General features: G+C 37.1%; 1 protein-coding gene across 1 annotated transcript in view; it reads left to right on the forward strand.

The window, feature by feature from the left end:
• Positions 1-14,376, forward strand: part of CEP104 (centrosomal protein 104) — a 2,320,447-nt gene that overhangs the window by 831,097 nt on the left and 1,474,974 nt on the right. Inside the window, 1 exon segment of the mRNA XM_044062948.1 lies at positions 13,285-13,488. Within this exon segment, the coding sequence (XP_043918883.1) occupies positions 13,285-13,488 (204 nt within the window).

Here is a 14,376-nt window from a genome sequence, read left to right on the forward strand (position 1 = left end):
AGCTGTGATTCCTAGTAATTTAGCCGACTTTACAATTTCGATTTCTATTTTATCTAGTGAAAGGATTTTGAAATCAGCAGCTAGAGATTTTATTGAGAAAAGTAAGAGTTTTTTTTTTTTTTTTTTTGGGGGGGGGGGGTAGCATTAGTTGTGCATTGTTGAGCCAGGTTTCTATTGTTGTGAAAACATTTTGTGTGACAGTATGGAGATCTGAGAGGTTCTTAACTGTGGATATAATAGTAGAATCATCTGCATATTGAATGAGTCTACTTTGTTTGTCAACTTTGTGGCACTCATTAATGAATACATTAAAAAGTAGGGCCCTAGAATGGATCCTTGTTGGACTCCTATATTGTTTACCTGGTATTCTGATTGTTCAGTTTGCCATTTAACAGATTGTTCCCTATTACTTGGGTAGGAGGAGAACCAGGTAGGAGAACTGGTAGAGCAACCAAGGTTTGCTAGTTGGTTGAGCAATTTGGTATGTGATACTGTATCAAAAGCCTTTGATAAATCCAATAGGATGACAGAAGTGAAGAGGCCATCCTCAACAGCTTTATTTACAGTATCTGTGTAAGAGAGAAGGGCTGTAATAGTGCTGTGACTAGGATGAAAGCCAAGTTGGGTGGGGGTGAGTAGATTTTTCAGAGAAATATGTCAGAAGTTGTCTGAATGCATTTTTCTAAATTTTTTGATGAAGAGAGTATAGTGATAGGCCTTTAGTTTGAGAGGTCATGTGAATTTCCATCCTTATGTAATGGAGTTATAATATATTTTTTCCACAGCAGGGGGACATAGCATTTAGAAATGGAGCAGTTTATTAAGATGCTAACTGGAGCAGTTTATTAAGATGCTAACTGGATGTGCTATTGCTTCTGCTGCAAGTTGTAGATATTCAGAAGGTAGGTTATCAGCTGAAAGAGAGCAGGGTTTTATTTTGGTTAGGAGTTTAAATATAAGAGAGGTAGGTACTGGTTAAGTTATGAAGGAAGGTGGTGTATGATTATTGCTAGAAGAATGTGAAGTGGTAACGGTGGTGCTATCAGGTAAGGAGATAGTTGTGTCCTGTAAGTTTATTTGGTGAATCTTTGATTAGTTTTTGAATGAAAGTAATAAAATGAGTGTTGAAGTTGTGGGCAATTTGTTGTGGATTCATGCCAGGTGAGGGAGGTGGATTTTGCAAAGAGCTGGGGTTAAGTATAGATGAGACAGATTTCTAGAACTTTTTGGAGTTATTTTTGAAAGCAATTAGTCTGGCGAAAAAGTATTTTTTTTGTATTGTATAACTAGTTTCTTGGCTCTATTTCTAAGTTGCTTGTAATTGGTCTCATTTTGTTGTGACTTATTTTTTTTGCCATTTGTTCCATGCCCGATCTCTTTGAAGGAGGTGTTTTGTTTGTTTTGTTAGCCAAGGAGCATGGTTAAGTTTAGTTCTAGGGGATAAGCTATTAAGGGATTCAAGAAAGAGATTGTTAAAATAATTTACGGCATCATCTATTGGGAGAGTTTTTAGTAGGGCCCAGTTTTGTGATTTCAGTATATTTATGAAGGTGGTCTGATCAAAGTTGGTGAGGTTGCTAGAGGTTTTGTAGAAGTTGTGTTTTGGCTATTTGGGAACAAATTCTGTAGGTATATGCCGGAAGGTGATCTCTTAACATGTTAGGTATGTTACCTGAGTTTGAATAGTTATGTGGGTGAGATACTAGTATCCAGTCTAAAGTAGACTCAAGAGGGTATGGAGAGGCCATGTGTGGGAGCTGTAATACATTGTGTGAAGCTGTGTAGGGTTATACTGATGACTGGAGAATTAGAGGTTAGGTTTTGCCAATTGATGTTGGTGTCACCCATAGCAATGGTTTCTTGTGAGATATTGTGGTTTATTCAGGATAAGAAATCCTCAAGAGTGGGAATGTTATAACCTGGGGGGGGGGTATAGTACAGAAATACATAGCTGTTTATTGTTGATGTGAAGGGATGTTAGTAGGAGTTCAAGTTTACTAAAGGAGGGGATAGATTTGGGGTAGGTTGTAATTGTTAAAGAGTTTTTATAAATTAATGCTATGCCACTGCCCTTTTTATGGAGTCTGTCAGAGCAATGGATGTTATACTCTGGTGTAAAAATGTCAATGTCAGCAAGATGATGCTTAAGCCATGTCTCAATTACTGATACAATATCATGGTAGTGAGTAGTTAGCCAGCCATGAAATTCAGTGATTTTGTTACATAAACTGCGGGTATTTATTGTTATTAGATAAAGGTATTGGTTCTTTGGGTTTGGGGAGGAGAACAATAGACTTTGTGGGCCAGGATTGGGATAAATATCACCGCATTGTGCTATGATAAGGATAATGTGGAGAATAGTATTTGGGTGACGGTGTTTTGAGAATGGTTTATTGAGATGTGAAAGGAGTACTTTAAGTTTGCTACTGGAGAAGGATAATTTTAGCTTAATGGTATTAAGGGTGGTACTAGTAAAGAGGGTGAGTTATTGGAGTAGCTGACTGTAGTGATGTGAGATGGTAAGGACTGGGTTGCAGAAGTAGGGGGAGGTATAGATAATGTGGTATGTATGTATGTAGATTGGAGTAGCAGGAATAAGAAATCACAGTGGATAAAAAGGAGAGGAAAAAGTGTTAGGTTATGGAGAGTAGTGGTAGAGATAAGGGCTGAAGTAAGATTAGGTGAGGTGATATTCAGTAATGTGTCTGGTTATGTTATTGGTGGAGTTTAATTAGTTGGAGTGGCTAGAGGATGTATAAATGTAATGAAAGAAGGGGTGGGTGGGAATGGGGGTAGGGTAGGGGAGCAGAGTGAGCCCGAGCGCATCGAGGGCAAACGTAGCAGATAGAATCACAAAGCAATCTGAGCAGCTGAAGCAAACAAAAACAATCAGCTACAAGCAGAGCAGGTCAGTGGTCAAAAGCATTAAGTACAGATAGTTTCTGCATAATGCTGTTTTTAGGCCTTATCCCCGTCAGATTGATAAAATAATGATAAGAGATACTAATTAGAGTATAGGAGGAAAAGGGGACTTAAACTATAGAGTCTGTCAAGTGTGCAAGCCACAAATTAGATACACGGACTACTCCAATGTCGTTGGTATATTAAAATGAAGAAGGACATGAGAGTAGGACATACATTATTGCTGAGGTTTTTTCCTTTCATTTGGGTTCAGCTGTTGATTATGTGGTTCCATTAGGCAGTAAGGGCTGGGGTGATATCAAAGGTGAAATCCGCAAGTAACAGTGTATATTAACTGTAAGGGAAAAAGAGACACAATTAGCATTAAAAATTACTGGGAAATGAGGGTGAGAAGTCAAAACTGTTATACAGATATACTGAGGGGTAGCCAAAAAACTATTATAGGGTCTGAGTAGATATTAAAGATAGTAGACTTAACAGTTGTACTTATCCTTCTCAAGACAAATATGGTGAACAGTTAGGTGATAAATGTTTAAAAGGACAAACTGGATTTAACAAATAGTTAATGATAGTATCTTAGTGCTTGCAAATTGCTAGCAAATAATGCATTATGAACTGTTCATATTAATGGAAAAACAGACAACTAGCCGCCGTTTCAGAAAATAGCAACTACTGGTCTAAGTACAGCTGGCAGCAATTCTCTCTGTTTGCTGAGCTTGAAAAAAACAATTACGACTAACTGCAATAACCACGTATTTTAATTGTCTCAGAGATTTTATTCATATTTATATTTTATTTATTTATACGTACCATTGATATATATATATATATATATATATATATATATATATATATTCCTATAGATACATGTGTGTGTGTGTGTGTGTGTGTGTGTGTGCATGTGCATCTTTTATACATTGCTGTGCTTTAAGGAGTTTTTTTGCAATTACCCATATTTCAGTGTTTATTGGTTCCTGGTGGTCATGGATTTTTACTAACACCATTTTCAAATTTCGGTGTAACAAGAGTTGGTTTTAATTCTGAAGAAGTTCTTTTTGGAAAATAAGGAATGAAAGTACTTAATTAAAACCACATCTGAGCTTCCTTTATGGTGGCATTTTAAGTATAACTCCATTGGTTTTGTTTTTGTTTAACTGTGTTCTATGCCGTGGTTTGATGTTTTGTGTTTTTCCTTTTTTTTTTTTGTGGGATGGCGAGCATGTTTGGAGATCTCCTTATTGATCAAGGTTGTTTTGAGAAGGTAACAGTATACAAGATTAACAAGACGTTTTCTGACATTGACTCTATTCTGTTTGATTTGTTGCGTCAAGGCAGTATTAATCATGAGTTTTACACACACACACATATATATATATATATATATATATATATATATATATATATATATATATATCGTTTCATAAGCTTGAGTTATTGAAATCCCAAATTTCAGTAACCCGAAACCATGAAGGCGAAAATCAGAATGCCGGAAGTGCATAAGAACGAATTTGAATATTTCGAATCTGCGCTTATGTATTTCCTGTACGTCACATGTAGTGTCATGGTGCCTGATATTGCAGGTGAATGAGTGTTTGTGTGTGTTTTTGTGCATTGTATGTGTGGGTAAGGGTAAGGAGGTGCAAGTGTGAGTGTTAGATTTGTTGGTGTTTGTGTGTGTGTGATGTGTATTTGTGTGTGAACGAGTGGAGGATGGTGTGGTGTGAATTTTTTTTTTTGTCATGTTATGTGCTACCTCGGAGTTGGTATATATAAGTAGGGGGAGTGGGGGATGCAGGGGGGTCTTGCTCCCTGCTTATATGTAGTGTAGGATTGTGTGGTTTGTGTGCTGTGGGAGGAATGGTGTTTGTTTTATATGGTGTATGTATGTTCGTGATTGTGTGATTTGGGATTGTGGGTTTCGTTGTGAATGGTTCGACTTTATAGTCTCGGGTTACTGAAATTCGGGATTTCAGTAACTCGAGTTTATGAAGTGAAACCATATATATATATATATATATATATATATATATATATATATATATGTATACATGTACATATATGGGTCCCCTTCACATGGCTGACATTTCAGAATGTCGAAGACCATATGGCCGAGACCATGTGAGCGACATTTGAAATTTCGGCCATGTAGAACTGGCATCTCCATACAGTGCGGAATGGAAAGATTTACATCTTCTGCACTGTAGTGCAATCTCGGACTTGGTATATTTAAGTTCCGGGAGGGTGGGTGGCATAGCCCCCCTGCAAGCAGCATGAAGGTAAGTTTTTGTTGTTTTTTTTTTAGTCAATGGTCGACATTTTGAATGTCGATCATATGGTCTCGGACATATGGTCTTCGACATTTTGAAATGTCGACCATATGAAGTAGAGCCATATCCATATATATGTGTATATATATATATATATATATATATATATATATATATATATATATATATATATATATATATATCTCTTTTTTTTTTTTGAAGTGGATCATCCTAAAATGGCCAGATTATTTGGTATACCTAAGGTTCACAAGAGCAGGGAAGAGGGTAAACCCACCATTCAGACCCGGGGTTGCAGCTGATTTTTACAAGACGGAAAAGATTTCAGTCTATTTAGACTGTTTTATAAACCCAGTAGTACAAAATTCAGAATTTTATTTGAGAAACTCATAGCACCTTTTGGAATTCTTAAATGATGTAAAAGAGAGAGACAATGGGTGCTTTTTTGTTTCTTTGGATGTTGTTTGTTTATACACAAGCATCCATCAAGAAACTGAGATAGATTGTGTCAGTGACTATCTAACAAAATTCATTGAGTTTGACAATAGTCTTATCAGTACTATGTGTATACTACTTGAGGTTGTACTAGATAATACTGTTTTGTTTTTCAAGGGGAAACATTTCAAACAAAAAACTGGAGTTGCAGTGGGAGCAAGAGTGCCTCAACTGTTTACAAATCTGGTAATGGCATGGCGGGAACAGGTTAATTTTAAAACCCACCAATTGTTTGCCAAAGTTGTAATTTATAAAAGATTTATTGATGATTTCATTATTCTTTGAAAGGCACAGAAGAATTTTATCAGTTGTTTAAATATGTTAATGGCATTACTAGTTTTTTAAAGTTTACCATTATTGACTTCTGAAAAAGATCTACTTTTTAGACGTTTTTATTTCCTTAGAGGATGACAGTGAGAAATTTGTGAGCAGGATTTTTAGAAAGGGTACACTTGTAAATAATTACTTGCACAGAAGCAGTCAGCAACCTTTTCATATAAAGAAGGTGGTCATCAGAGGCCAATATATTAGGTTAAGCAGGCTCACTTGCAATGAAGAAACATTTTTTGAGTAAGTTGAATTTTTGAAACAACTCTTTCTCAAGAGACATTATGACATACATTTGTTATCTAACATTATTCAAGAAGTGTACTTATTGAGACAAGATAAGGTGAAACCTGTTTTAAACAACTACATGATAGTGATTTCCAAAGGCACAAAGAGGTTAGATCAAATAATTTCCCCAAAGTTTGTTATGGTGGGGCATTCTCACGTGGTTCTCATTAAAAATACACTGAAAGAAAATTGGAAAATCATTCCTTGGCAGTAAGGATTTGGCCAAGGTTGTAAGAGATTGTCCATTATTTACTTATATGAGAAGTAACAATTAAAATGTATTTTGGAGAAATCTGTTTCCACATTCATGAAAACAAGAGGTAACCCTGGAAATGGCGAAAATGTAAATATTGTAGACTTATTAGCAATACATCTAGTATTTTTTACAAGCGTTAGTCAAGACTGTCGGTAGCATTGTCGCCTCACAGTTAGACGTTGCCCGTTCGATTCTCAGTTAGAGCGTCTTCTGTGTGGCGACATGCGTGAATGGGTGTTCCTTCATTGAAGATTGTGCATTAGGCCTGGCAAGCCAGCACATAAAACTCTACTGCCACTCATTAGCGGACCGGAGTTCCGCTGTGGTGACCCCTAACCGGGAAAAGCCGAAAGACACAACAACAAGTCAAGACTGTCTGGACTAAAGGCAAGTTTGATTGTAACTCCCAAGGTGTTGTTTATTTAGCTACTTGTGAGACATGCCAAGGGTATTGCGTTGGGAAAACTATTCGAAAACTATCAAAAAGTATTTATGAAAACACCTTGGCTATTAAAAATAAAGATTTAAGCATTTCATTAGGTAAAGATTCTTTAAATTGCCAGGACTTCAGGATTTTTTATTAGATGCAGTCAATTTTAATAACTTTTGGGGAAATACAGTGTTTTACTGGAATTCCATGAAACATAGTAGCAGATCAGGTTGCTTGCCGACAAGAAACCAGGTTTATTTTATTTTTATTTTATTTTACATTTGTTTACCGGGCTAGTCCAACTGGATATATGTCCATTTTCAGTGGAGGCCCGGGGAGAAAAGCTCCACTACATACTACTAAACAATGTCAAGATATACATCAATATACAAAAGTAGAGAGAAAAAAAACATATGCAATAACTTTGAAACAGGTTGTATTAACTTTTGAGTAAAATCAAAAACATAGGATGGTAAAGAGAAAGAAAGGATAAAGAATATTAAATACTCAGAGTATGTAGAAGAGAAGAAAGAAAATGGTTGTTAAGGAGTCAGATAATGATGGAAAAAAAGAGAGCTAACCTGGGTTATGACAAGAGCATAGCCAATGGTTATTTAGGAAGGATTTTAGTTTAGTTTGAAATTGGGAGAGTGATGTTAGGGATGTAAGTTCCTGTGGTAACTTGTTCCATATTTTGCCAACTGAGTTGGAAAATGTGGAGTCACCTGCTGAGTTTTTGGATCGGGATGTTTGGACCAGTATTTTGTTGGTGGAGCGTAGATGCCTCTGATTGTTATAGGGTGTTATGAGGGTGGAGAGTATTGGGGTGTTTTCAGGGTGATGTAGGGCATTATGGGCAATAGTGAGTTGATAGTATTGTATGAGGTGTGGTAGTTCCAGCCACCCAAGCTTTTGAGATTTAAACAATGATGAGTTCTATATGGAGAGGCAGTTGCAAATCTGGCAATATTATTATATGATGAAGTAAGTTTGCTAAGATTATGTTTAGAGAGATTTGTGTATATGGAGGAAGCATATAAAAGGGTTGAGATTAAGTGAGTTCTGGCTATGGTAGTTTTGGCTTCAGGAGTAAGAAAAGATTTGATTCTATAGAGAGAGCCTAGTTTTCTGTTGGTCGATTTTATTGTAAGATTAATATGATTGTCAAATTTTAATTGATTGTCAATAGTGATACCCAAGAGTTTTGTTGTTTGGTCAGGAGAGATAATGGTCCCATTATCAGATATTAGTGTGAAATGGATAGAGGTAGACAAGTGGGTGGGTGAAAAAAGCAAGAGTTTGGTTTTCTTGGGGTTAAGGAGAAGGCAATGATTAGAGAACCATTGTTCTATAGTTGAGAAGGTTTTTTTTGTGTGAGAGAGTGAAGTTCTGACTGTGTTGAGGCTGCACAAATGATGGTAGTATCATCTGCATATTGAATACAAGTTGTTTGTGGAGTAGCTAGATGAAGTTCATTAATGAAAATGGAAAACAAGAGTGGACCTAAAATAGAGCCCTGAGGGACTCCTATAGTGGTGGGGAGAAGATCAGAGAGTTGGTTGTCCCATAGAACTGCTTGTTTGCGGTTGTCTAGGTAAGATGTGAACCAGTATAAGGCAAGATTATCTAGAGAGAAAGATTTTAAATGATGGAGAAGAAGCTGGTGATTTACCATGTCAAAGGCTTTGGACAGGTCTACGAAGAATGCTGAAGGAGTATTATTGTTACGGTTTTTGTTAATTGAGTCAATGAAGGATAGTAAGGCTGTACTAGTACTGTGGTATGGTCGAAACCCATGTTGGCAATTAGCCAGGAGTTTGTGGTCTAGTAGGTGATTTAGTAACTGTTTGTGGATACACTTCTCCATAATTTTTGCAAGTGGAGATAGTAGTGCTATTGGGCGGTAGTTAGAATACTCAGTAGAGTCACCTCCTTTAAAAAGAGGGATAATATAAGAGATTTTCCAGACTGATGGAATTGAACTTTCTTTTATTGTCCTATTAATAAGTATAGAGATGGGGTATGCTAAGGCATTTGCACCTAGTTGGAGGTATTCAGCTGGTAATCGGTCAGCAGAGGGGGTTGTAGGTTTTAGTTTATAAAGTAAGGACAGTATTTGAGAGGTAGGTATGGGTTGAAGGTGAAATGGGGGGGGGTAGAGCTAGGTGTAAATAGTTTGGAGGTATCAGGGTTTTGTTGATTAGCTAGGTTTAGTATGGCTGAAGTGAAGAAAGTGTTAAAGGCATTAGCTGTTTGTAAGGGGGAGTCGGGGTCAGAGCCAGAAGGGTTTGGTGTGGCAACTTTACCAGGGATAATAGTTTATTGATAGAGGACCAAAATTTATGTGGTTGGTGTGGTGAAGATTGCTGAAGCTGAGTATAAAAATTCTTTTTATCTTGTATGATGGCTTTCTTTGTCATATTTCTCTGTTGTCTAAAAGTGACATTATCAGTTAGGCTTTTTGTGGTTCGCCATTTAGCCCAGACCTTGTTCCTATTTAAGATAAGTTTCTTAGTGTTATTTGAGAGCCATTGGGCTGTTTTAGATTTGACACGCATAGAGCGCATTGGGGCATGGTGTTCCAGGATAGTGAGAAAAGTATTATTAAAGTGACTAACTGCTTCGTCTATTGGGAGAGATTTAAGAGGTGACCAGTTAACTTGCATGAGTTCATTTTGAAACTGGTTGAGGTCAAAATATTTCTTACTACGGAATGATCTGACTTGGATAGGGACAGTAGTGCTGGTTTTTTGCCTAATAATGTAAGCGAGGGAGTGATCACTGAGGTCATCTGGGAGAGTTCCTGTTGTATATTTTTGCTGAGGACTATTTGTTAATATCCAGTCAAGTATACTTTCTTTGTTATTAAGTTTGTTTATTCTAGTTGGGAAGTTGATTATTTGAGAGAAACCATGCAGGTTAATAAGGGTGGATGGATTAGTCTGTTTACATAAGTTCCAGTCAATGTTAAAATCCCTAAGAGTATTGTCTCTTGAGGGTGATTTAGTGAGAGCCAGTTTAGAAGGTCTTCTAATATGGTTGGATTCTTTCCTGGGGGAAGATAGGTACAGACAATATTTAATGTTTTTTGTGGGTTGAGTTGCAGTTTTGTAATAATTATTTCAATAGTAGCGTCAAATGAGAGGTTATGATTTGTTCTACTAATCTGCAGTCCTGTTCTATAGAGAATAGCAACCCCACCACCTTTTTTGTTTAAGCGGTCCTGTCTTAGGATGTTGTAGCCTGGAGGAATAACCTCATTGTCATTAATTATAGGTTTAAGCCATGTTTCTGTTAGACAGAGAATATCAAATTGTTGAACTTCTAGTAGGGCATGAATTTGTGCTATTTTATTACAAATGCTTCGTATGTTTAGTTGGGCAATAGATAGCGATTTGGGGGGTTTAGTAGATGGTGTACCATTTCTAATAAGTGGGTGGCATTTAGAGGGAATTGGGGAGGGGTTTGGACCAGGGTTTGGGTGAATATCTCCATCTATTAATGAGCAAGATATTATAGGGTTGAAGAGTTGAGGGGGTTTGCAGTAGTAGTAAGGAAATTTTTTAAGGTGGTAGATAAGGTATTTTATGTGAGAAAGGCGGTGGTATTTAGGTTGAAGAAAGGAGGTTTTGTGGATGGTATTGAGATAGTTTATAGATAAGGCTGATGGAGATGTTTGGGTATGTCTGTTTGGGATTATAACAGTAAGGGGTAGGGGTAGTTCATAGAAGGTTAAAAGATAGGTAGAGGTGAGAGTAGTTAGGAAAGTTATTAAAAGGAGATGTTGAGTATAATTAGGCATGTTAAGAAGGCCTGTGCAGGGATGTTAGAAATTTAATAAGGGAAAGGTTGGTCAGGGAGTGGGAAAGGAAACAGCTATATAGAAGGGGGTGTGGATGAAGTGTATGATATGATTGATTGTGATAATTGAGGGGTGTGTCTTAGAGGGAAACAATTTGAAGATAGTAGAGGTGGGTTGGATGGGTCTAGACTGTGATTGGTTGTGAAGTAAGAGGGTGGGTGGGTGGGTCTACACTGTGATTGGTTGTGAAGTAAGAGTGGTGTGTCTTTGTGGGGGATAAATGTAGAGGTGCTAGGGGCGGGTGGGATTTGGGGGCAGGGAGGGGAGCGGAGTGAGCCCGGAGGGCGAACGGAGCGGGAAGACACAAAAAATTACTTTTGTGTGGTACAGACAAGAAACAATCAGTGAAGTGTGGAAGCAGCAGGTAGGTTTGAACTAGGTCTGTGTGTATATGTAGTGTAACCTTGTAAAAAGTAGCCTAAGTGTATGTGTAGTGAAGAATAATTAAAGTATAGCTATGGTGATGTACAGATTTGGGTTAAAGGAGTTAAACAGAGGGGTGATAGGCAGGACCAGAATGGAAGAGAAAGTATAGAGGGTAGTCATAAAAGAAAAAGAACGATTTGGGGGAGTTAGGAAAGAAGACAAAAGGGAGTAAACCAGATAGTAGTAAGTATGCCACCTAGTGGCCAGAGGGAGATGTACCACAGTTATTCAGGTGGGAATGGGGTAAATGTGGTAGAAATAAAGCAGAAAGATTACAGCTAAAAGAGAGAGAAGGTATATAAAATGGTGAGAGGAGACTGATGGAAGAGGGTCTAGGTTAGAAAGGTGATAGGGACTGGTGATATTGGCTGCTGGCAGTCCTGGGCAGGTAGCTGGAGTAGGGTACACTTGTTAAAGTTTGTATTTAAACACTTATCAAAGACATACTTCCACACTTATCAAAGACATACTTCCACAGTTTGTTTAAATAAGTTTATTAACATCAAATGTTTTTTATTGGCTCAGAGATTTTCAATGCAACAGTGATGTGATTTATTCATATTTATCTATTATTTATTTGCACATACTATATATATATATGTATATATATATATATATATATATATATCTATATGTGTGTGTGTGTGTGTGTGTGTGTGTGTATTTGTATAGATACATTTGTTTCAGTGTGTGTGTGGCATATATATATTTTATACATTGTTGCTTTAAGGAGCTTTTTGCAATTAACTAGATTTCAATATTTATTGGTTCCTGGCGGTTATGTGTTCTTACTAACACAATTTTCTAAATTTTGGTGTAACAGAGTTGGTTCTGAAGTTCTTATTAGAAAATAAAGAATGAAAGTGCTTAATTAAAACCACATCTGAACTTCCTTTATGCTGGCATTTTAAGTAGAACTCCATTGGTTTTGTTACGGCATACATTAAATTATTTATCAAGGTTTAGTTGGTATATTTTAACGGGTACCAGTAGTGATCAGAGTTATTCCTCTTAGGAAAATATTTTTTGAATCCTGTAGAATACAGTGCAAGATCATCATATATTAAAAATAAACATACATATCCATACTGGTGGAATTTACACTTAATTGAATTTATTTGTGTACATATTGTGTAAAATATGTGCATCTTTACTGCATATAATGTATATGCTTGTGTATTGTTCTCTTCTCGTTCTGTTGGTTTAATTATGTCTACATGTTGGAGTTGGCATAATAGCTAATTTGTTTACTTCAGCGACACAAACTAAAAAGTTTGAGTCTCACCTTTGGTAACTATCTGGTTAGCAGCTAGGCATGTAATAGTCTGCAGCTTGATTGCCTAGTATTTACTATTGGTAGGTGGCGTAATGGTTAAGGTGTTTACCTTACATGCATAAGGTGCAGGTTTGATTCTAAAGTGGGATAATTGTCTAGGCTTAAAATGGCCCACTGAGCAGTTAGCCTAGTATGAATTTAACCCTGGGCCTGGCCCCTGTCTTTGATAGACAGAGGCAGACAATAATGCCCAAACTAACAACCCCTCCACATAACCTGTAGAAACCTCCTAACATACCCCTCCTAATAAATGCCCATGATACATTTGGGTTGGGTTGCACAGCTAGGCTTATAAAGGCTCTGAAGGTTGTTAGCATCATATACCTTTGAATCTACATTCTGAAGGGTATGTATTACTGTCATTATATTTTGATTACTTTGCAATCATAACAGTATTATTTCATTCAGTTTTTGCATTGTATGCTGTTCCCTATGCCTGGGTCATGGCTGAAAAAAGCAAGCTTTGTTGGCTAGGCTTACTTAGGCCCTTGGGCCGATAGCCTAGTACCTACCTATGAACCTAAGTAGCCCAGTTCACTTACCTAGTTAACAGATAGTAAATAAGTAAAAACATGTCACATGAGTTTGCTTTATAACTTTTACTTAACATTTTTGTGGTCCAGTTAAGTTACTAATTTTACTTTTGTTTTCCTCCAGATTGAATCTTTGCCGTATGATGAAAGACCACTGCCAGCATTGCGAAAACAGCAGGAAAACATGTCTGGTTATTTAGAGCCAGAGCCACAAGAGTCAGTCCCTTCTGATACCCCAAGAAGTGGTATCACAGGAGAACCAGAACCACTGACTGAGAAAGCCTTGAGGGAGGCCAGCATGGTTATTGAGGTGTTTGGAGAGGCTTTGGTAAGGAAAAATCCCTTTTATATGTCATTGCAACATAGTTTCTGCAGCTGGAAACATTTATAAGTAGCAAAACAACAGTAATAATATATAACCTTGATGGGAAAACTAATACATTAGTTATCTGATTTCTTCATGTTTTATTCCAGTTTAGTGGCAAGGAAACACAGTTACAGTTTAGCTAATTTCCCTGTCAGTGATGTAGCTACAGGCAGGCCAGGATATTGATGCTGCATATTTGGAGTGAAAATGTCTCTTCTCATTAACAACAGGAGCAAAGCCCCAGGGCTTTAAACACCTTCATGTCCAATACTTACTTAGGCTGTTAACTTACCTGTAATGTTCTGCAATCTGGCTCCCCCTCCAGATCTCTTTCTCCTCATTAGTGCTAGAATCGAAAAAATGATTCAAGAATATGCTTTTGATTTGTGATATTAGTTTTCTAAAAAAAATATTTTAATGGTGGTAGTTTATATCTTTTGTCTGTTTTGATCTAGTTTCCAGGTCAGACCAACATGTTTATGTTGTACTTCAGGCAGCTTTTCAGTTTAAGTCAATGTCTTCTGAAGCCTTGGCATTCTTATCATTTCACCCTTATACACTTTCCCTTAGATTGATAGACTGTTAACTAGATTAATAACCTGGAGGGCCTTTCTAAGCCTAGCCAAGTTTTCAAGAAATATTAATGATGTCCTGCATCCAAATGGGACATTGAGGACCAGGCATTTATAAGCTACCTCTGTCCATAATGGACATGGGTGTCAGATCTGGTGGAAATTTCCTATTTCCCATCCACTTATCTAGGTTGTGTTTCAACTGGGTAATAGACAAACTCTGCGTACATGGATGTGAAGCCTGTTCCATGGGAGGGGCAGTCTCTGTTCTGTTTAA

The sequence above is a fragment of the Protopterus annectens genome, chromosome 2.part1, assembly GCF_019279795.1.
Source record: "Protopterus annectens isolate FY-2018-M chromosome 2.part1, PAN1.0, whole genome shotgun sequence".
In the NCBI taxonomy this organism is placed as follows: Eukaryota; Metazoa; Chordata; order Ceratodontiformes; family Protopteridae; genus Protopterus; species Protopterus annectens.